Raw genomic sequence first — 22,310 nt, 5'->3', positions numbered from 1 at the left:
TTATTTTTTTTCCTTATTTTTTTTTAATATTATTTTTCCTCGTCTCTTCTGCGAATGATTTTTTGGGGTTTTTTTTTTTTTTATTATTACGCCTCTCCAGAGACGCAATCAGGTGGCCCTGAGTCTCCCGGCCTCGAAAGTGGAGGTTTTTGTTAACCTGCCTCGGATTTTTTTTTTTTAAAGGAGGAAAAAAAAAAAAAAAAAAGCCAAAAAGCCACAAAAACCAGCAGCGGACGTGTGTGAAGTGCGTTTTTCTAGCGCCGCGCGGAGCCGGGAGCGGCGGGACGCCGAACTGCCACGAGGACTTGCAGGCAGAGGAGGAGGTTTAAACCCCCCAACTAAAGCCCCCCTCGCGCAGCTTCCTTCACCCATCGGGGTTCAGAGATTTTAACGTGGACTTTTCTATGAAATAATTAAAAAAAAAAAAAGAAAAAAGAAGGAAGAGAGGTGGGAAAAGGCCCCGGGCGCAGGGGGAGGCTGCGGAGAGCCCCGCGCTCTGGAGCCCCCCGCTTGCTTCGCCCTTTTCCGTCTTCTTTCCCTTCCTTCTCTCGCTCGTTATTATTGTTGTTATTATTATTATTATTTGTTCCCCGTGGGGGGTGGAGGAGAGGGGAGGGAAGGCCGCGGTGGGGAGGGAGGGACGGTCCCGTGCCACCCCATTCCCACGGGATTCCCATCGGAAAAGAGCGCCGGGATCCCTCCCTCCAGCACCAGCGCCCGCCCGGGGCCCCCGCTCCTTCCCTGGCCACGTCGGGGCCCTTCCCGTCGGGATCCCGCGGCGCTTCCCGCTCCCTCCGCCGTTCCCGGGGGGCCACACACGCTATTTAATTTCAAACCTCATTTTTTAATTTTATTATTATTTCCACGCGGCCATTCCCGGCGCTCCCCGCAGGTTCCGGCCCCCGCTCTTCCCTCGTTTTATACGGAATCCCGCCGCTGTCCTTCGTACACGGCCCCGAGGCCGCGGGGAGGGGCTCCGGGCTCCTTATTTTTTTAATTATATTATTTTTTATTGTCGTTGTGAAGATGTCGGTGGCTTTCGAGTCGGTGTTTCTTTGGCGCTGAAATGACGTTCTGTTAGTCGGAGAGATCCCTCCGGAGCGGGAAGCAGGCGCGGAGCGGAGCATGGCCCCTTCCCCGGTCTCTAGTGCTGCCTCCCTCAATAAATTGTTACAAACGTGTCTCCGCTCGCTCCTCTTTTGAGGCAGTTTGGGGCAATTCGGAGGGTTTTGTCGCAGGGCAGAGGTTTATCCCCCCGCTGCCCGGTTATTTGGGACCCAAAAAGGAGGTAAAGGCAGAAATCTCCTTATCCAGATGGTTTATTTGGGGGGGTGATGCTGTGGGGGCTCCCGGTGTCCGGCGGGAGCATCCAGAGGGAGCCGGGACGGATCCTCTCGCCTGTAGGCTGGGAAAAGGCAAAGGTGGAGGGAGGAGGAGGAGGAGGGGATGGAGGAAGGAAGGGGATGGAGGGAGGAGGAAGAAGATGGAGGAAGGAGGAGGGGGGAAGAGAATGGCAGAAGGACAAGGAGGGAGGATGAGGAAGATGGAGGGAGGAGGAAGGAGAAGGAGGGGGATGGAGGAAGGAAGCAGATGGAGGAAGGAGGAGGAAGATGGAGGGAGGCGAACGGGGGAAGAGAATGGTGGAAGGACAAGGAGGATGAGGAAGATGGAGGGAGAAGGATGGAGAGAGGAAGAGGAAGATGGAGAAAGGAGGAGGGAGGGAGAATGGTGGAAGGGCAAAGAGGGCAGAGGGAGGATGAGGAAGAAGGTTGGAAGAAGTAATATGAGGATGAAGGGAGGGCTGGAAGGGAGGAAGAGGAGGATGGGGAATGGCAGGGGAGGAGAAGAAATGGAGGAGGATGAAGGAAAGATGAAGAAGGAGGGTGGGAGGGCAGAGGAAAGGGCAGGACGAGCTCCAGGGCCAGCGGGTGACACTGAACACTCACCCGGGCCGGGACATCCCTGTCATGAGCTGCACGGCCTCAGCCTGCCCGGGGCTCGGAACGATCCGTGTGTCCGTCCCTCCGCAGGGAGGCTCCGGTCTCCGCTAACCGTTTTGCACCGAGCAGGACGTGATCTCCCACGACCGCAGCCCGGGTCTGGGGCGGGTTTTGGCTTTCAATGGTGGCCACAAAGGGCAGGATTTGACCCCAAAAGCTTGATGGGGGGGAGGCAAAGTGGGCCCTGCTCTGCTCCACCCCCAGCCAAAAAAAAAATTCCTGGCAGGATCCGGGGTCCCAGGGCTGGGACCTGGCGGGGGGGGGGGGGGGGGGGGGGGCTGTTGGGGGCGGAGCCTCTTGCGAGGGCGGGGCTCGTGTTGGGCGGGGTTTATGCGGGGGCGGGGCTTCCAGTGAGGGTGGGGGCTGGATAGGGCCCCCTCTCCCCCCTGCCCAGGGCACAGCCCCATTGATGGATATTGGGGACACTGCGGGGGCGGGGGATCCCATCCCGGGGAAGGGGGTGGACGGACACACGGACAGGGGGATGGACACATGGATGGATCCATAAATGGCTGGTCAGAAACTTGGAGGGGATGGATGGAGGGAGGGATGGGTGGAGGGATGGACACATGGACATCTAGCTGGATGCATGGATATGTGGATGGACAGCCGGGGAGATGGCTGGATTGATGGACGGACAGACAGATGGTCAGCACAGGAAGGGGTGGCTGATTTGGTGAATGGGTCATTTACAGGACACGGGGATGGATGGATGGATAATGGATGGATGGAGGAGCAGGTAGAGGAACCACCGGCTGGAGGTGCAGGTGGATGGAGGAGCTGGTGCCTGGAGAGCTCCGGGTTTGGGTGGATGTGCCGGGCAATGGGGGACAGATGGACTGGGCAGACAGGTCCATGGATGGATCAGGGGCTGGACGGGCAGCTGGCTTGATAAATAACTACATGGGCAGGTAGCTGGAGGGATAAATGGACAAACGGATGAATGACTGGACGGATGGACAGGTAGCTGCATGGATGGACAGACGGGGAGCGGGGTGGATGGAGAGGAATCCGGCCAGACGGACAGGTCGCTGGACGGGCAGATCCCAGCGGCCGCCGGGCCGTGCGTGCAGCCCGCGGCCTAATCCGGGGTGATCCAATCTGCCCGCGCTTACGGCAGCGGCCCCGTAATCGCCGGCGCTGCCCTAGATAGCGCGGCCGGCGCTGCGGGCCCCCGCACGCACCGGGGCCGCCGGGACGGTCCCGCCGCGGCCGCGCGCGGCGCCCGCTCCCCTCCGCAGCCTCCGCCGGCGCCGCCGGGCGCGGGGCTGTAGTTGGCAAGTCTAGAACCACCGGATCCTGCTACCGCACCAGTGTGAGTTCTACCATTGCCAAAGGCAGCCGCCGCGCTGGGCGCCCCCGCCCGCCCCCGCGTGTCACGAGCTGCCGCGGCCTCTGCGGCCACGGAGGGGGCGGGCAGCCCTCGAGGCGGCCGGAACGCTGCGGAAAAGGGGGAAAAAGGAGCGAGGCCACAAAAATCCCCCCCTTGGGGCGGGTGGCTTTGCCAAGCCCCAGCGTGGCCACTGCTCCGGTGGATTAAGGTCCTTAAGGAAGCAGGGCTGCCTCCGACAGGGATCGTGCACCGGGTCCCTGCCGGTTCCGTAGCAGCCCAGCACTTCCCCCAGTGTCCCAGACCATCCCTGGTACCATCCCTGCTGACCCAGGAGCAGCCAGTGCATTGGAACATCCCTGCCCATCCTGGAACATTCCTGCTGCTCCCGCTGGCTCCGGAGCATCTCTCCCAGCCCCGGAGCATCCCTGCTGATCCAGCGTCCGTGGAGAATCGCTGCCGGCCTCAGGGCATCCCTGCTGCTCCTGCCAGTCCCGGAGCATCCCGGCTGGCGCGGGTGACCCCAGAGCACCACAGCCGGCCCCAGCACCGCCTGCCTTATCCGCCGTCTCTCCGTCTCCTCCCATATTGGCACTACACATAATTGCTCAACGCAGAGAGACCAAAGCAAAAATGTGCTAGTGCCAAAACGGGCCAAGCGGCGCCACGCGGGTCCCTCCGTCCGTGTGTCCGTGCGTGTCCCTGCGGCGGGCGCGGGGCCGGCGCGGGGCTCGCGGGTCGTTCTCTGCTCTGTTTATGGCCCTATGGTAATTCACTGATCGCGGGGTCTCACAGTGAATTCTACCAGTGCCATACACAGAACAGGAGTAGCGCTCGCCCTGCCCTGTGGCGTTCCCGACCTCTGGAATATCCCTGGTTCTCCGGAACGCTGCTGAAGCTCCAATTCCCCCCAGCGCAGCGTCAAGCCCAGCCCGGAGGGGGCAAATCCCATTCCTGGGAATGCCGCTGGCCCCAGCTCCGCGGCCGGCGGAGACAACGGTGACCTTAATCTGGGCACGGGCAAGCGGAGCAGGACGCCTCATTCCCGGGGTGAGGAGGGAACAATCTGCCCCCATCCAGAGAGACACGGACCCCCCCCGGACACTGCAGCCCCTCAGTGCTCTGCTGAGGAGGAGGAGGAGGAGGAGGAAGGCACAAAGTGCCCTTTGTGTCGGCTCCGAGCGGCCGGGAGCGCCGGGAAAGGGGTTGCGATGCCCTGGGGGCCACAGCGGTGGCTTCGGATGGGGAGTCCCTACAAAGCCACCCTGGGCTGAGAGGGGAGGAAAAACGAAACAAAAAAACATCACAAAACACCCTCCCGGTTCCCGGTAAAACCCCTTAGGGGCAGCCAAATGGGAATGACCACCGGCGGCTCCCACATTCCCGGCCCTCGAGGGGTCGGAGCAGCCGGAAAGGCCTTTTCCATGCCCGGAGCGAGGCCGATTCGGGTAGTGTTGGGTACACGACGTCCCCCACCAGGCCAGCTCTGCCCGCGGCCCCGGCTCTGTGCAGCAAACGGGGGGCCCAGCCCTGTCACCGCGGTGGCACCCGGGGGTCCCCGCGCCCGCACGCGGCGTCTCCCGCCGGCCCTCGAATCTCACCCTTGGCGCGACTCCACGGTGAGGGCCGCGGGCCCAATGGGGGGGACCATAGGGGACAGGGGGGGGACACGCAGCGCCCGAGGATGCTGCAGCGGGAGGGGGGACGGAGGGATGGACACGGCCGCCCTGGGCCTGCCCCTCTGCGGCGCCGGCCGCACCCTGGGCCGGTGACGTGGGGCGATGCCGCATTGCGGAGGCGGCCCCCCCACCCCGCCCCCACGCCCCGCTCCCCCCCCACGCAGGCCGGGGTCCCCAAGGGGCATCCTGCAACCAGCAGGGCCCCCGCGGCCTCTCCCGGAGCACCCGAAACGCCTCAAAATGCCCCAAAACGCCTCGAAAGGCCTCGCCGCCCTGGTGAGCATCCCCTGGGAGCGGGATGTGGCGGGAACGGGGGGTCCGGCTGCCCCTGCAGTGCCCCCATTTCCCTCCCCTCCAAGCATATGCGGGATGCAGCTGGGAGTCACATTTGGAGGGAGGATGCGGGGGTCTCGGTGCCACCAGGACGAGGGGGACACCCTGTCCTTGGGCGCAGGCTGGGGCTCACGGTGGGGTCTGACACCCCCCAGCAGGGCGGGAGCCTCGACGGGATGAAGCCCCTTCCCGCCCGGCTCTGCCCCTCTCCGCAGCCGCAGGTAGCGGGACAGGGGGGCACGCGGGTATTTACCGGGAGGGGACGGGACACGCGGGTATTTACCCGGGGGGAGGTCGCGACCCACCCCGGGGCAGCGCAGCCCCGCGCCTCGTTACCGTCGATATTTCGAGGAGGGGAGGAAGGAAACGGTGGGGCCGGAGCCGCCCCCGAGCCGCGGACGGCTGCAAAACGGCGGCAAACGAATTAAAAACGGTTTTAAAGGGGGAAAACAAAACAAAACCAAAAAGAAAAAGAAAAATAAAGAAGGGGATTCTGAAGCAAACGGGACCCCGGCCCCTCCGCGGGGTCGGGGCTCCGCGGCTCCCCCGCGGGACGCAGCGCCCGGCGCCGTCGGGGCCGCGGCGGCAGCGGGCGGGAAGGCGGCGGCCCCGACGGCGGCGGCCGCGGCGCTTGGGGGGCTCGGAGGGCGCTGGAGGGGCCGGGGGGACTGGGGAGGGGGGTCCCGTCGAGGCAAAGGGTGATTGACAGCTGAGCCGCTTGATTGACAGCCCGCCCGCGCGCTGCTTAAGCGCATTGAGCGGCGCGGATGCCGCTGCCCCCCCGGTCCCATCCCGGAGCCGTCGGGGAAAAGGGGGGGACTAAAAGGGGGAAAAGTCTTGACGGGGAGGGGGAGAAAAGCCGCCCCCGCAAGGCCGGGCGGGCCGAGAGCAGCCGCGGAGCCGTCGGGGCCGCGCGGGGACCGGCCCGGCGGGGAGGGTGGAGAGGAACCGGAGCACAACGAGGGGGTCCCGAAAACAACGCAGGAGGGTCGAAAACAATGAGGGGGGGTCTCTAAGACACCGGGGAGGGGGCTAAAAAAAAGCAGAGGGTCCCTAAAAACCCCGTGAGGTCCCTAAATCAGCGCGGGGGGCGGAGGGGGGGGCGCCCGGGCGAGGCCGCCGCACTTACCTGCGCTCCGGGCGCGGCGCCTCGGTCCGGGCGGCCCCGTCGGGGAGGGGGGGCCGGGGTCCCGCCGCCGCCCCGGAGGGGGCCCCGCCGCCGCCGCCGGCCCCGGCGCTCGCCAAATGGCGAGGAGCGGCGGCGGCGACGGCCTTAGCCCGGCCGGGCCCCCCCCGCGCCGCTGCAATTGGCCCAGGTGCCCCGGAAGGTGGAGCCGGGACGGGGAGGGAGGGGGGGAACGGGAGGGGAACGGGAGGGGACCGGGCGGGGGCGGGGGGGGGACCGGGCTCACCTTGGCCGCGCCGCCAAGGGGCCGCCCCGCCGGGGCCGCCTGTCGCGACAGGCGCGACAACTCCCCCCCCGCCGCCGCCACCTCCCGTCTCAAACCCGCCCCGAGGGGGAAGGACCCACCTCGCCCTCCCGCCCCGAGCCCCGCTCCCCAAATCCCCGAGGAGGAGGGTAAAGAGCCGCCCCCGCGGCAGATGGCCGGTGCCCGGCGCCCCCTCGGCGCTGGCGCGGGGGGAGGACGGAGGGAGGATCCGCGGCGCCCGCGGGGGAGGAGGAGGAGGAGGAGGAGGATGGAGAGAGGCGGCAGCCGCCCCTCACCGTGGCCTCGGGCCGGGCGGCGCTGCAGCCCCGCGGACACCGGCGTGGAGCGCGGGAGGGGAAGCGGCGGAGGGAGCTGCAGCCGGAGGAGGAAGAGGAGGGGGCTGGAGGAAGGCGGCGGTGGCGGCGGGCGCCGCGCGGGGGGATTTTATAGCGTCGCGGGGCCGTTCCCCCCCCCGTCCCCGCCCGCCGTCGGGGGCCGCTCGCCGGCTGTCGGCAACCGGACACCGGCGCAGGTAAAGGGAGCGCGACGGGGGCACCTGAGCCGGCCCCGCGCCCGCGATCCGGTTTCCAACCCCCCTCCCAACACGGGGCGTGTGGGGGGGGGGAAGAAAAAGATCGGGTCCCGGCAGCCCCCGGCTCCCGTTCCCCGCCCGCCTCGACGGGCGCAGCCGCCGCTCCCGTGAGATCGGGAGAGACCGGGGCGGACGGGACCGTCGGAGGAGACCGGGGGCATCGGAGGCCGTCGGGGAACCCGTGGGGTGGGGGGGGGGGTCGGGCCGTCGGGGGGCTCTTTGGTCGGCTCTGGCCGGGGACCTTCCCCGGGGGTCGCAGGGCCCCGAGAGCAGCTCCCAGCCCCGTTAACGGGCATGGAGTGGGGCGGGGGGGGATCGGGCACCACCTATTACCGGCCCCACGGGGGTGCTCGGCCACCTGCGCCCACCCGAACCGCCCCCCCCGGCCGGGGAACCACTCCCCTCTGCGACCCGCCTGGACCAGCCTGGGGCCACGTCCAAAGCGGGGAGGGAATTTCCCTGGATTGGGCTGAAATCTGGTCCCTGCCCCTAGGCTGGCCCTGGTGCCACGAGCGCAGGAGCAGGGGGCACGGATGGAGGTGATGCCCCAGGGAGCAGCTCTGGGTGGGCAAGAGAAGGGGGGAAATGGGGAAAGGGAAGGGCTGGGGGGGGGGCAGCGGGAATTGGGAGGGGGGGGTCCTGGCTGCATGGGGGGGGGCAACCCAAGCCCAGGGAGATGCTGAAAGGGGAGATGCCGCGTGGGAATGTGAGATGCCGCAAGGGAACATGAGCCACGGGAAGGGCAACGGCAGCAGCCAGCGGTGCCCGCGTTCCGCGGCCGGGCAGCTGGGATGGCCCCAAAGCCCCTGGGTGGTCCCCAACGACCTGAGTGGTCCCCATGTTCAGGTGCCCAAAATTTGGGATGGTCCCCAAGCAGGAAGGGATCTTGGATGGTTCTTGATCCCCAAGCTGGGAGAGACCCTGGATGGTCCCTAAAATCCAAGATGGTCCCTCAAGACCTTGGATAGTCTCTAAGCATGAAGGGATCCTGGAATCTAAGCCCCAAGCAGGGAGGAACCTCAGATGGTCCCTAGGAATCTGCATGGTCACCAAGTGGGAAGGCAGCCAGGATGGTCTCCAGAATCCTAGATGGTCCCCAAGACCATGGATGGTCCCTGAGACTTTGAGATAATCCCCAAGCAGGGAGGTGGCCTGGATGATCCTCAAAACTTTGGATAATCCCTATCCAGACTCCCTGGTCACCACACAGGGAGGCAACTTGAGGTCTTTGAAACTTCAGATGGCCCCCAAGACCAAGGAGGGCTCCAAGCAAGGACCCAAGCCTGAGTGGTTCCCAAAAACCCTGGCTGGTGCTAAAGATCTTCACTGGCTCCCAAGCAAGGACAGACGCTGGGTGCTTCCCAAAACCCCAGATAGTCCCCGAGCAGGGAGGCAGCCTCAACGGTTCCCAAAGCCCTGGGTGGTTGCCAAGACAGTCCCCAAAAAGGGACAGACCTCGGCCCATCCCCAAGACCCCAGATGTCCTCCAAAATGCCCGGTGAACCCCAGGAACCCCCCCAAGCCCTGAGCAGGAACGGCAGCGCTGTGGGACCCGGCGAATCTGGAGGGTGGCCGGTTCGGGGAGAAGCCGGTGGCCGTGGGCAGGACAGCGAGTCCCGTCCCCAGGGGTGGCGGGGGGGGCCCTCGGCAGGCCGGACCCCGCTCCGCAGCATCATGCATTAGTAATGGCCACCGATCCCGGCGCTGACGGCACTTCTTCCAGCCGGCAGCAACAATTCGGGCCGTAACCGGAGCCGCCGCCGCGGGCTCGGGTGTCCCCCGCGTCCCTGGGGGTCACTGGTGGCAGCCGGGGGGCTGGCAGTGGGGCAGAGCCCCCCACGCCGCAGCCCAGCTGCTCCAGGAGGCCCCTCGGTGCCGCCAGGTGGGTCCAAGGTGTCTCGGAAGCTGCCGAGATCCCAGTGTCGCTCTTCCCTCTGGAACCGGCACCGGGGACTCGCGTTGCTGCCTTGTCCCCTCTGTCACCGGGGCTGCAGGCACAGCTTTGGGGGGAGTGCACCCAAAACTCACAGCACCCAAACCTTGGGGGTGGTGGCACCCAAACTCTGGGGGTGGTGGCACCCACAGCCCTGCAGGGAAGATGCTCCAGCCCCATGAGGGTGGCACCCAAATCTCCCTGGGATTGCACCCCAGGGCCTGGGGAGGTTGTACCCAAAGGCCCAGTGGGGTGGCACCAATGTCCCATCGAGCGTCCCCAGAGTCCCCCGGAAAGGCATTCAAGGCCCTGGGAGGGTGGCACCTGCAGAGCCACAGGGATGAACGCAGAGCCCTGCAGGGCACCCAGAGCCCCGTGGAAAAGCACCCTAGATCCCCTGGGAAAGCACCCAGAGCCCGCAGGGATGGCACCCACAGTGTCACAGGGGTGGCACCCAGAGCCCCCCAGGGAAGACCCCCAGGTCCCCACGGGGTGGCACCAAACCCTGGTTGGGGCAGGATTGTCCCCGAAGCCGCAGGGCTCGCACTGTGCCCCAGGAGGTGACACCCCAGGTCCCGGGGAGGGGGGACACCCAAATCCTCGCAGGGAAGGTCCCCAGTGCCCCCCTGGATGTCACCCAAAGGCCTCCAGGGACTCCGGCTCCCTGCGGGTGACCAAGGCCGGGGAGGTCCCGGGCAGCCCCGCTCGCCCAGGGGACAGGAGGGTCCCCAGGGCCCTGTCCCCGCGCAGGCAGCGACGGGCGCAGCGCGGGGGCCACCTGCCGGGCGGCGGCGACAAGTGCCACCCCCGCGGCGACAGCAGCAGCAGCAGCTCGAGGCGCACACGGTTTATTTTATAAAAACGTTACAAGTTCTGCCCTTCCGCGCGGCACCGGGGACCTGGGGACACTACCCCGCAGGGTGAGAAAATGAGGGGAAAAAGGGAAAATTCAGACTCAGTGCAAGCGGTAGTAGGGTCCTATGCTGCAAACAGCTCCGCTGGGAGGTGGGATGAGCCAAAATGAAGAAAAATAAAATAAAAGTAAGAGTGAAATAGCTCCTGCACAGCCCTGTCCCCTGCATGGGGTGGCCCTGGTTTTGTCCCAAGTTTGGCCCCTCCGCTCACTTTTCCCTGTTCCCGGCTCCAGTCCAAGCTCTGCTGCATCCCGGGGTGCTGCTACGCAAGGGAGAAAACCCCAAATAACCCCAAAACACCCAAAGGGACCAGGAGGGGAGGGAATAGGGCACAGAGGAGCAGCCCCAAGCGCTTGGCTGCAGGAGGGAAGATACAGGGAGGAAGGGAAGGAAAATCAGCAATAATGTCCCAATCAGCAAAAAAAGAAAGAAAATCCACATCTCTGGCATCACTGTGGCTCCATCTTTTCCTTCTGGACCATGCAGGTATAGCTTAATGCTTAAATTAAAACACTTTTTTGAGGGGGATTGGCAGGGGGGGTCTTTTGGAAGGAGGAGGGAGAGTTGCAGAAAAAGTTCAAAAAAAAGAAAAATTGGAAAAAGACATGAAAAAAGAGGCTGGGGAGGGGACCCCTGCTCAGGGCCCTAGCACATGTCAACTGCATTAAAATCTGATCTGCTCAATAGGCCCCCAGGGCAGAGAAACAGTTACCTGCAAAGGAAGGGGGGGAGGTAATTAGAACACTATATATTTTTTAATACAATATTGAAAAAATACAAATTTTTATTGTGTTTTTTTTTTTCTTTTTTTTCTCCTTTTAAACCGATCCCACCACCCAGCACTTAACCCTACTCCTAAGTAGCACCTACGTTAAGGTTATAGCACAAGCAAACTGCCCGGGCAGGGGGGAAGCAGGTTAAACAAGTGCCAGCCAAGGGGGTCCCCTCCCTCCCCAAAATAATGGGAAAAACCAGCGTGCTAGAGAAAAATACACCATTACATGTTAAATAGTTAATATTACCCTTCCGACAAGCCACAAATGCTAGATAGAGAACTTCAGCACAGTCACTAACCACAGCCCTACGTTACGCTTGAAAAAAATAAAGGGGGAAAAAAAAGAGAAAGGAGAGGAAAAACCTTTGCTTCAAGCCCATAATTAACGTAAAGGAAATTCTTTGTATGTTTTTATTAAGGAAAATCATGCTAAAGCAAAATGGTACGAATCTTTTTTTTCTCCAAAGAAAAAGATCGATTGTGCTTTATGAATCAGAAAGAGGATTGTAACCTTCCAACCCCAACCTCAAAACTTGGTGGCATTTCTAAAGGAAAAAAACAAAACAAAACACTTTTTTTGGGGGAAAAAATAAGAAGTTTTACCAGTCTGACATTCAAAACTGTTGGAGAGTCGCTCCGGGTGGGTTGATTTCCATGCACTGTCCTGGCGGTCACACCACAACTTAAAACATCTTGTCCAAACCCCCTCCAACTCTCCCCAAAATACAGCAGGTAACATTCAGATTTAAAAATCCATCTCAGTAAGAATCTCAAATGCACAATTATCCAAATTCAAGTACACCGGCATCCCAGGTAGATGTTTACTGTATTAGATTCTCTTTAGCATTAAAACAAACAAACAAAAACATCTTAGCTCGCTGACAAGAGACCAGGAGAAATCAAACGTTTCATTCAGAAGCATCCTGGAAAAAAGAAAGTAAAGATCAGATTCACTTGCTTCCTCATTTGGTGCTTTTAGGGTTTTTTTTTATTCTTTTTTTTTTTCCTAGATCATACTCTGTTAACTTTAAGAAATTTTAATCTTGTTGTACACACACAAGCAGATGGCTACCAAGCTGGTGCAGAAGGGGGGGTGGAAAATAAAGGGAAAATAAAATCGGTGCCGATGGATTCATGGACTACAGCCAACGGGCCAATCCTCGAGGATCTGAAGCTCTCAGCAAGGCTAAATCCATGTGGTCAGAGCCCCCTCCCAGGAGATGGAGAGTGTTTGCGAGGTGTTTAACCATACTTCAAGAGAGAAAAAGCAAACTTGGAGCCATTAAAGGGCAGCAGTTTCAGATCTATGACAAAGTAAGAGTTTGACTTCACATGTGCTCCAGCTAAATCAAAGCACTGCTCAGAGAGCATCATTTTTTTGTGTAGTTTTCCTCCAAAAAAAAAGGGAACAGCTCATAATCCAGACCAAGCAAGTGGGTAACATCCAGATGAAGGCTTGAGAGTCCCCAAAGCAAACAGACCAGTGGTTGTCAGTCCCTACAGTTCAGAGGGCAGCCAGGAGTCCACATATAAAAACGGACTTAAAATCCAAGTCAACATTTTTAAGCTTCAGCGCTCTGAAGAGCTCCATGCATTTGTGGTGTTTTAGTTGGTTTTTAATGCGACTCCACAACAAATCTGCTCAGCAAGGTTGACCTGAAGGAGCACCTTTCACTTCACTGTCTGATCTACACGGTTAGCACAGCATCCCCCAGATTTTTTTTTTTTTTTCATTTTTAACTTTGAGAAAGTGCTGTTCCACGGTATAGCATCCAAGCTGGTGTCTTTGGAAACACTGATAAGAAAGCAAACATCTTTGCTAACTCCCTACCTATCAGAGCAGCCGTTTTAGCTGACAGTCCAGTAGCACACAAGTTGACTTGGCCAAATGGAATTTGAATGCATGCATTCGGGCTGCATATTGCTACCAAAATGGAATGTGGGAATATGCTATGCACCTCGGGTTCGAGAAATGACCAAGAAAAATCAAGATCTAAAGGGTGATATATATATATATATCAATGCTATTATTCATAAAAACCTTGTTTAGTAATAAAAAAAATTGCTTTGTTTAAATATGAATATTATAGTCTGCTTCTCATGGTTAGGAAATTAAGAGTCTCTCTGAAAAGCAGGTTGCCTCTTCTACTACAATTCCATATCCTGAGCCTCATCTTCCGAGAAGTCGGACATGGAGCTCTCGGATGAGCTGTCCCCGGTGCCTTCTTCCTGTTCTTTTAGTGCTTCTTCTGTTGCATATTTCTGAATGTATTCTGCGGGCGAGAGAAGAGAACACATATAAGCAGCATATATTCACCAGCTAAACGTGGCTGAGAACTACAAGTGGCACCTGGTGAGTAACTATGTGCTGGAGGTGACACAGGGCTCAGTTTGGAGCAATTGAGGCAGGATTGCCCTGTTTCTCTGACCACGAGCAGCGTTGTCACCTGTGAAAACACCCCATGAAGACCTTGCAGATGTGCAAGACCTGGAAAACAAGAGCGGTCCCAAGGCTCCTATATCAACATCATACACAAGCACAGAGCTGGACACAGCCAAAACCACTAAAAACATCCCGTTTTCCACCTTATCCCAGGGAAAACTAATCCCTGTCTGCCCCAGGCTCTGCCTGGAAAGCACAAGCCTTGTAACCTGCTTCCCATCAGTTACTTCCACACTACGAAAAGGCAACACAAAACAAATCATAGAAAGCCACATCCCAAATGTTGCCCTGGCAAGGGGAGCTGCTCTTCCATCACTGCTGCCGCAAGGGAATTTCAGCCACTAACTCATTATCTTTCCAGATGCCTCCTCCATGCAGCAGTATGAAGAAAACTGCTGTCCCTTTGCGCTCAAAGGGGAGTCCCTGCACAGGACTGTGAATGTCACACGTTGGGCTCAGCCTCGTGGGCTTCCCTGCTGCGTATCCTTCCCTTCCTCCCAGGGAAGAGGAGGGAATGAGGTTCACCAGTACCACGTCTGCAAAGATCACTGCTTCCTACTCCCCACAGCATCAGCAGGTGGATGCACAGAGCTGCATGAGGACACAGCTAATGCGAGACACCCAGGTGCTACAACACAGGTTAAGGACTGCTTTTAAGACAACTGGCTTTACCTAAAACCATCCAAGGACGATCAGGGGCCTGGAACACCTGCCCTGTGAGGAGAGGCTGAGGGAGCTGGGCCTGTTCAGCTGGAGAAGAGAAGGCTGAGAGGGGACCTGAGCAGTGTCTAGAAGTACCTCAAGGGAGGCAGTGAGGAGGATGGGGCGGCCTCTTTTCACTGGTGGCCACCGACACAACTAGAGGTAATGGCCACAAACTGAAACACCAAAAGTTCCACAGGAACTTAAGGAATAATTTCTTACCAGTGAGGGTGCCAGAGCCCTGGAACAGGCTGCCCAGAGAGGTTGTGGAGTCTCCTTCTCTGGAGATCTTCAAACCCGCTTGGACGCAGTCCTGTGCCACGTGCTCTAGGTGACCCTGTGTGTGCAGGGGGCTGGACTAGATGATCCCTAGAGGTCCCTTCCAACCTTCACTATTCTATGATTCTATGATCTCTCTTCCCTTCTGCAATTCCTGACCAAAGGGACAACCCTCTCCAAGAAATCTGCAGCAGCCGCAGGTTTTTCCCCACATTTCGGGCCAGGCACAGGGACAAGCAGAGCCCGGACGATGAATCCAGGGTGAGGGGCCCAGTACAGAGAGCCAAAACTGCCTGGAGAAGATCCCTGGATGGGGCATCCTGTGGTCCTGGCCAAACTGCTCTGCGTTACACGAGACCTGCCCAAGGGGAGCTTCCCGTCCTAGCGAGCTCCAGCATCTAGATCTAATGACACAAACAATCTCAGGCTGTTTAAAATACATTATTAACCTGCTTGCTCAGGCTACAGAAGCAGCTGCTCAGATGTGTTTTACAAGATCTTGCAAGAACTGATTAAGTATTAAAGGCAGCTGCGTAAACTGTAGGAAGTGAGAAGCATTTGGGACCCCTCTATGCCACGCAGAGACTCCCAGATTTAATGTCAGGCTTTTGGGGTGCTCATAACGTCAAGAGGAAAGTGCTCTTGTCCTTGGTTTTTACAGAGGAAGGTGGGTGAGTGGTGGTTGGCCAGAGAAAGAGATGGGCTGAAATGGGATATATCCTTACAGAGCTATTCCCTTCCTGCTGCTTTCCAGCGCTCTCTGGGCCACTGGCAATTTCGACACTGAAGCCACCATTTCTGCCTGCTGCAAAGCCCTGTTTGAGCCTAGACTGTTTGTGCCAAACAAGTGTGACCTGAAGAACTGCAGATTTAAAATGGCATCGTCTACCCAGGCAAGGAACCAAGCTCTGGGCTGGGCCTTTCCAATGGTTTCATCTGAGGAAGGTCAATCGTGCAAGGAACTCGTGTCCTGAACCTGGATCTTCGGCTCTTAAGGGAAGACGACCTGAAATATCTAAATAATATTAATAAATCATCTTCCACAGAAATAATTTCACAGCAAGAAGGGAAAGTCTGGATGCACCCCTTCCCAGCATGGAAAAATGGCTTCAGTTCATCTGTTTATAAACCCTGAGCGACACAAACAAGCTCTGATCATGCCCTGTGGTGGGTATAGGCCTGAGGGCCACGTTGGCTTTTCCAAGGGCTCTCCCGGGGCTTCCCAGCAGTACGTTGGACCAAGAGCTGCTCCGAGAAGGAACGCGCAGCCTGCGCTGCAGTCCTTACCGCGCCGCCTTGGCCGCTGTTACCCAACACCCTCGTTCCCCAAAAGCTGTTTTCATACTAGACCTACAAAGGAGATGGTGAAAGCAGCATTCGTGGAAGCTAAACAACAGTTCTCAACAGCTCTGTAAAAACAAATGCATTTTTTCATACCTAAAACCATCCACCAGCACTGTACCAGTGACCAGGCAGGCCAACAAGCCCAGGAGAGTCACGAAAGGGATCCCCAAGGGTCATTCAGCTCTGTGGTCAAGAACTACTAAATTCATTTACTAAGTATCACATTTTCCAGCTGTGTATCAGAAAAATTGATGGATATCTACAAGTTCCATGGTAAATCCTTACTTGCCTGGGCCTCACATTAAGAATGACGGTGACCACAAGCCTTGTGCCACATTTGTCCTAAGCCTAAGCCTGTTTCTTCACTAACATTATGTCAAACAACCGCTCTGTTTCTTCATAACTAAAAAATGAGGAAGAAAAGAGGCAATAAATTATGTATTTGCAATGCTGAATTTCCCAGAGCAAAGACACTGCTACGATGCACTGCACTCATTTTAACGTGTCCAAGGTTATTTTTGAAAAACCTTACAATATGAGGAAGAATAGGCACCCAAAGTACCCTCATGCCAGCCCTGGAGAACTCATCTGACACAGTATTTTGCCCAGAAGCCTGCTCATATATATTAAAAAAAAATTAAAAGAAAAGGAAATGAATTTCAGGATACTGAACTGGCCAGACCTGCAGGGTGACTATATGATCCTGTCACGCAGCTGTCACAGGAATCAAGCAAAGTGGGCTGAATAACTCTGAGCACTTAAATACAGCTCCGCCTGGCCTCATTTGCAGTTCCGCCCTCCAAAAATAAAAATTAAGAGATGATTAAGAGTCATTTTGCATAGGAACAAAGCGACTCGAGGTTTAACTGCTCCAGAGTGACGTGGCAAAAGGGATGACAGGATCCACCGCCAGGTCCCACACGTTTCTGGAGTGCCTGTGCTCTCCGAACCCGAGCGACATTTCCTGACGCTCCATTAGGAAAACTGCTGCCCAGTTTTGCACTGGGAGGAAGACCAATGGATCGTGCTGGCTCATGGAGGCTCCCTTTGCTGCACGGGCTCTGCAAACCTTTCTGGCAGGGCTCCCGCGGACAAACAAGTCGTACGGTTATTCAGTAACCGAAAAAAAATAAGAATCAGGTGCTCACGGGCTCTATTAAAACCCAAGCTGCAGACCAGATCTGGGCCAAAGGCTGTAAATTACCAACCACTGCGTTACACGCTGATTGTGTGAGTTGCATAAAGCACGAGATAAAGTCCATGGCTTTGCCACAGGCCTCAGGAAGCAGTGCTCAGTCCCGAGCGCATAAAGCTGAACCTAGGGAAGGCAGAGCACCAATTCCTGGGGGAATTCTCATTTTCTAGTGTATTTTCCCTGTTTTCCACGTGCAAAATAATTTAGCCTCTCGCTTACTATTCCTAGAACAGTCCTTTCACTCACAGTGTTATCAGAAGCATCTTGAAGTCCTTAGTGGGCCCCTTCCCTGATGCCAAGGAGGTAGCGACTCTAGTTACTCCTCTTGACACCTTATTCTTCAAACCCTTCCAAGGGCAGATACTCCAGCACCCTCGCAGGCTCTGCCAGCACCTCAGTGACTGATGGGGACAGGTAACATTTAGCCTCAGTCCCCCTAGCTGAAGTTAAACCCTGTGACCAAATGCAGCTCACAGTGACCACCGAGGATAGCTCCTTCCCTTCCTCTCCAAAGGCACCTTTGACATTTCAGTGCTCACAGTCCCGCTCAGCTCTCTGGATTAAACTCCTCCAATTCTTTCCACTTTTCCTCTTAAGATGCATCTCCAGGATTGTCCACGCTTGCTACAGCCTTCCAGATGTCTGTAGTTAGCCTGCAGCTTTCCCAAATGGCAGCTCCTGAGCTGGGCAGAGTCCTAGCAAGCTGGAGTAGGGGGCAGCAAGAAGGATTACTGACATCTCCTGCTCTGTTACAGTCCCAGTGACTGCTGCAAACAGCAGCATCAATGCCTCGATAGCTGCTTGACCGCTTTCCACAGAAAGCACAAGCTGCTTTCTATCCAGTAGCTGTGCAACTGGATATTCCCACTGAAGTTTGGCATTTTTCCTTGTCCCTTCTCCAGCTGCATAGCTTTTCCCTTCAGTTACGCCTGCAGCCTGTCAGGATCACACTGAATCCCAGCAGTTTGCTCACAGCCCTCCCTGCTTGGCATCAGCTGATGATTTAGAACAGCTTTGGTCATCAAACAGTAACAGCACATCCACCCCTTAATTAAGGCAACTCCCATTTAAAATGAGCGGGGTCCCTATGACAGGAAGAGTCACAGAGTCACCTGCAGCAAGGATGATCCTCGTTCATCCCAGCGGAATCCCAGCACTGCCATTCCTTCTGCAATGTGTCCTTTAGACCCTTACCTTTAATTTTCTGTTTGTACTCTTCTGGTCGGTGGAGGTACATGGCCGCAGCGTCACCATTTAGAGGATCTATAGGGTTAGGATAGGCCAGCAGCTGGGGCAGGAACGATTCAAATATATTGGTGAGATCTGCAAGGCAAAGACACAGGAGTTCATGTCTATGGATCCAGAGTTAATCTTATGGGAAGCACTGGCAGAGCAGCACAAAGTTTCAAGGGTAAAATACACTGAAAACCCAATTTAAAATAAAGGAAACTGCATCAGAGGGAAGCACGTATACGGCTGATAAAGAGCTATAGGGTCAATCATGTGAAGAGACCACATTAACACCTTGCTGCCAGCTGGCATCAGTCACTAAATAATCCACAACAGGAAACATTCCTCTGGTGTGGATGAGCAATTGTGGGTACACAAGAGCCTCTTCCCACATCCTTTAGGCAACAAGTGCCACCGTGCAGCGGTGCAGGTGTTGAGAAAGAGGCTTGGAAGACGTCAGTCCTTCCCAGGTCCTTCCCATCACTAACCAAGACCTCCAAAGGGCTCCGCACTTCCAGGTACATCTGGCCACTACCTGAACCTCATGTTCTATCTGGATCTCTCAGAAGCATCCTGGTCTCAGGAGATGTTTGTTGCTATGGCTCAAGAAGATCAGAGATGAGCCTGGACATGGTTCTTCCCTCAGAGGAAGCATTCCTTGTCAGCATAAACCTTGCCAAGTAGGAGGGAAGGCCATGGACTGATCCATCCCCAGGAGCAGAGGGCTCATTTTAAGCTATGGGTAACAGTTACCAGGTCTCTGGTATGGAGACACCACTTAAAAAAATAAAATAATAATAATTAAAAAAAAATCGGGTGTTTTTGCTCCCAAACCTCTATCTACCACTGAAAGCTTGCCCCTTCCTATGCTGGCAGGAAACAGACACAAAGCACGTGAGCACACAAGTATCTCAACCAAGTTTGCCAGTGAAAACAGCTCAGCAATGATCTCCGAGATCGCTTTCTGCCCCAGCCTTGGAAGTGGTTTGTCCCTGGGAAACCAAGAGCCACCCGAGGCACTGGGGCCAGTCGCTATCAGCAGGGAGCTGACTTATTTGCAAGCCACGAGCAGGTCGCTCTGGGAGCGGGGCCCGCAGGGAAGGTTTGGATGAAGAGTCTCGTTGGCCATCAGCAAAACCACCCCAGCTCACGCTTCGGCTGAGCAAGCGGAGCCTGGAGGCTAGCACGGCCCACAGGACACTTCTAAAGCAGAAAATCTGAAGACATCAGTAATTTCCTCCTCTTTCACATCCCCAAAGACAGCATCAATTTAACAGGAACTAGCTGGATGTGTGCTGGAAGCCTAATCACAGGGTCAAGACCACCCCAATACTTCCTTAGGGAAAAACTGGGAATCTAACTGCTAGGCCCTTAAGACTTATTGGCCGACACATAGCAGAATGTTATTTCCCCCTCTGAAAATCCCAGGAAGCCAAAAGATCTCTGCATTCTGGTGCTCGATGACTTGACTGAAGGAGCAGATTGCTGTGGTCACCCCAGCAGGCTCCCTGCAGCTTCCAAGCATCCTAAGCAAGGGAAGTCTGCAATAAGATTCCTGTCAACTGATGCACTCTAATGCCAAGTTTTGCTGCTTGCTGTGGGTAGTGCTCTATGCAGAATATTTGCCTGTATCACAACCATGACTTGTAAGCAAAGACAGAGGGACAAGCAGAAGATTTTTGCAGGTCCCCCCATCTCAATGCAGCACAAACATAGTAAAACATGAGTTTTTCTCCTACCTTTCCGAGCAAAAGCAATGACATAAATACAGAAATGCTCATTAGGAAACTTCCTAAAAGAAGCCCCTCTGTGCAATTGTTTGGAACTGGCGCAGGGCCCTGCTGTGACCGGCTGTGAGCGCCGCTGCAGAGCCGGGGAGCTCTCCGAGCGCCGCTTCCGAAGGGGAACACGGATCACCGGAGCCCAGAACCGGCCTCGCAGTCACACTGGAGGAATTCTCATTTGTCCAGCCGTACCCAGGACCTGCAGGGGCCATTTAAGGTTGGGAAATAGGGATAGGTGCTACAGGCCTGGTCATGCGGGCTCGTCCCCACCAGAGGGCTGGGTTTGCTCAAGGCTTTAGCTCCTCCGCTTCGCATCCGAGGGAAGCGGCACAGGAGCATCCTGCTCCTCCCACGGGTGCAACACCCAGGTGGCAACACCAGGACTTCGGACATTTAGATGGAGAGGAATGTTCAACAAGTTGCTATCGCAGTTTTCCTGCTCAGGATTGCCCTGCATCTAGTTTTTCCTTAAAAACAGTGGAGAAAGTTGATGTAGCCTCTCTAATAACTGCTTCAGAGGCCCAAATTACTAGGCAAACACACAGCTTTGCTGTGCACCATCCCCTGGACACCATTCCTCCAGGTGTGATTAGAGTATCTTGAGAAGTTCACACTTCTTAAATGCCTAGACACTCAAACTCATTTCTTTTCAACAACCTCAGCCTTCCCTAAATGTTATTTTAAGGGATCTTTAACTATCAGCTATCCTTTTCACACCGCTGAAAAGGAGTTATAAACAGCCACGACCAGAGGAGACCCGAAAGATCCTGCGTTAAGCGCTGCAGTTCCCACAGGTACTGTCCCTTCTAGTCCACGCTGAAATGGTGCTGCCACGACAAGCGGTTCCTGGTGTAAAATTGTGGGCCACAGTCCTGCATACAAAGAATATCAGCCTGAATGCACATACATACAAACACAAGGACATAACTGGAAATAACCTATTTCCAGTTATTATTATTCCAGTTATTATTATGCAGGTTCCCCTGCCTCACTTTAGACACACAACTCCTCGTTTTCGGTGCTGAATCACGGTCAGAAGCTGTTGTGCAGCCTCCACGCACCACCACGCAATGGATAAGCAATTCCCTTAGGAGGTTTGTGGGATATTTTGGCATCTCTGGCACAAAAACAGGTTATGTGAAGAGTCTAAAATTTAGGAAAAAGAGTTGGCCTAAGCTTACGTGCACCCTGCAAGTTGTGTTGTGTTAGCAAACCAAGCAAGGGTGCTCATGTGGTCCCCTTTTGGGGGAGATGCCAAACTCACCGTAGAGAGCTGTCCAAGTTTGATTGATTACATCTAGACATACAGTTCCTGACCTGAAACATATGGAAATGATGGAATTAAACACAGTCACACTCAAATATTCTAGAGATTTCACACCATTTAACACCCCATTCCCTTCTCCTCTTCCCCCTGGTCCCATTTGTCCTACATAAAACAGGAGAAATAGTAATTTATGATTAATAGGGCAGGGGGCAGCCCTTAACTACATGAACCTTCAAACAATGCCCAGCAAGGGCAAATTGGAGCCATAACTGAATTAGCTGGTCCAACTGGGGACCTTGTTTTTTGAGAGGATCAGCACAGTGCCAACAAGAAGGGCGATGAGTAACCCTGTATTTTGGGCAAGAGGCACAGCACTCCGACCACATCTGGGAGATGCCAGCAACAAGCATCTCCCCAGGCTTGTCCACAGCCTGATCCCGTTGCAAAAGTTAACATGGGAACTCTTATGGCACCACCAAAATTCCCTGCTCCGTTAGTTTAAAGCATTGTTTAACTCCTCAGCGCATTACTGCGGAGCCAGAGCGCGGTTACAACGAGACAAAACTCCTTACAAAAACCACACGCAGGGGATTGACTTACGCTTCGTCGATGTTGGGATGGAAAATTTTATTCATGAATCCTGCAAAGAGACACACTGGTAAATAGCAGAAAACAGCCAAGGATTTTTCACAAGAGAAGGCTGGAATTTACTGAACACCGACTCATCAGATGAGTTTCAAAGGAAACTCCAGCTAGGCTATACATAGCCACCTAACCTTTGAGATACAGAGGCAGCATTTTGACCCTAGGGTCCTCAGCCATCCCCTTGAACCACATCAAAAACTCTGCTTACCGTGCATAGGTATCACAAGGTTGTCCATTATTATTTTAAAAGGAATTACCTTAAAACAAACCGCCCATTAAGCCTACGCATCTGGGGAAGTGTTTTCTTTTTAAAAAGCTGCAAGCAACTTCTGAGCAAACGCTGAACAAAACTCGAGCTCAGCATTTGCTGGAGGATTTATTTATTTTTTAAATGCCTCCTAACCAAGATTTTCTATAAGCTTCAAGTGGCAGCCA

General features: G+C 55.8%; 1 protein-coding gene across 1 annotated transcript in view; it reads right to left on the bottom strand.

Moving 5' to 3' along the window:
• Window positions 1-11,951: 11,951 nt before the first annotated feature.
• UBE2H (ubiquitin conjugating enzyme E2 H) overlaps window positions 11,952-22,310 on the bottom strand; it is a 38,132-nt gene continuing 27,773 nt past the window's right edge. The window contains exons 4-7 of the mRNA XM_088531819.1: window positions 21,831-21,870; window positions 21,228-21,280; window positions 18,144-18,272; window positions 11,952-13,259 (exon numbers count right to left, since the gene is read on the bottom strand). Of these exons, the coding sequence (XP_088387945.1) occupies window positions 13,135-13,259; window positions 18,144-18,272; window positions 21,228-21,280; window positions 21,831-21,870 (347 nt within the window). The 3' untranslated portion in view covers window positions 11,952-13,134. The remainder of the gene's footprint in view (window positions 13,260-18,143; window positions 18,273-21,227; window positions 21,281-21,830; window positions 21,871-22,310) is intronic.

Source organism: Tinamus guttatus, unplaced genomic scaffold (assembly GCF_059628265.1).
Source record: "Tinamus guttatus ecotype Peru unplaced genomic scaffold, ASM5962826v1 Tinamus_guttatus_pri_ptg000434l, whole genome shotgun sequence".
Classification (NCBI taxonomy): Eukaryota; Metazoa; Chordata; class Aves; order Tinamiformes; family Tinamidae; genus Tinamus; species Tinamus guttatus.
Note: the sequence above shows the minus strand (reverse complement) of the source record. Positions and strands in the feature narration are given on the sequence as shown.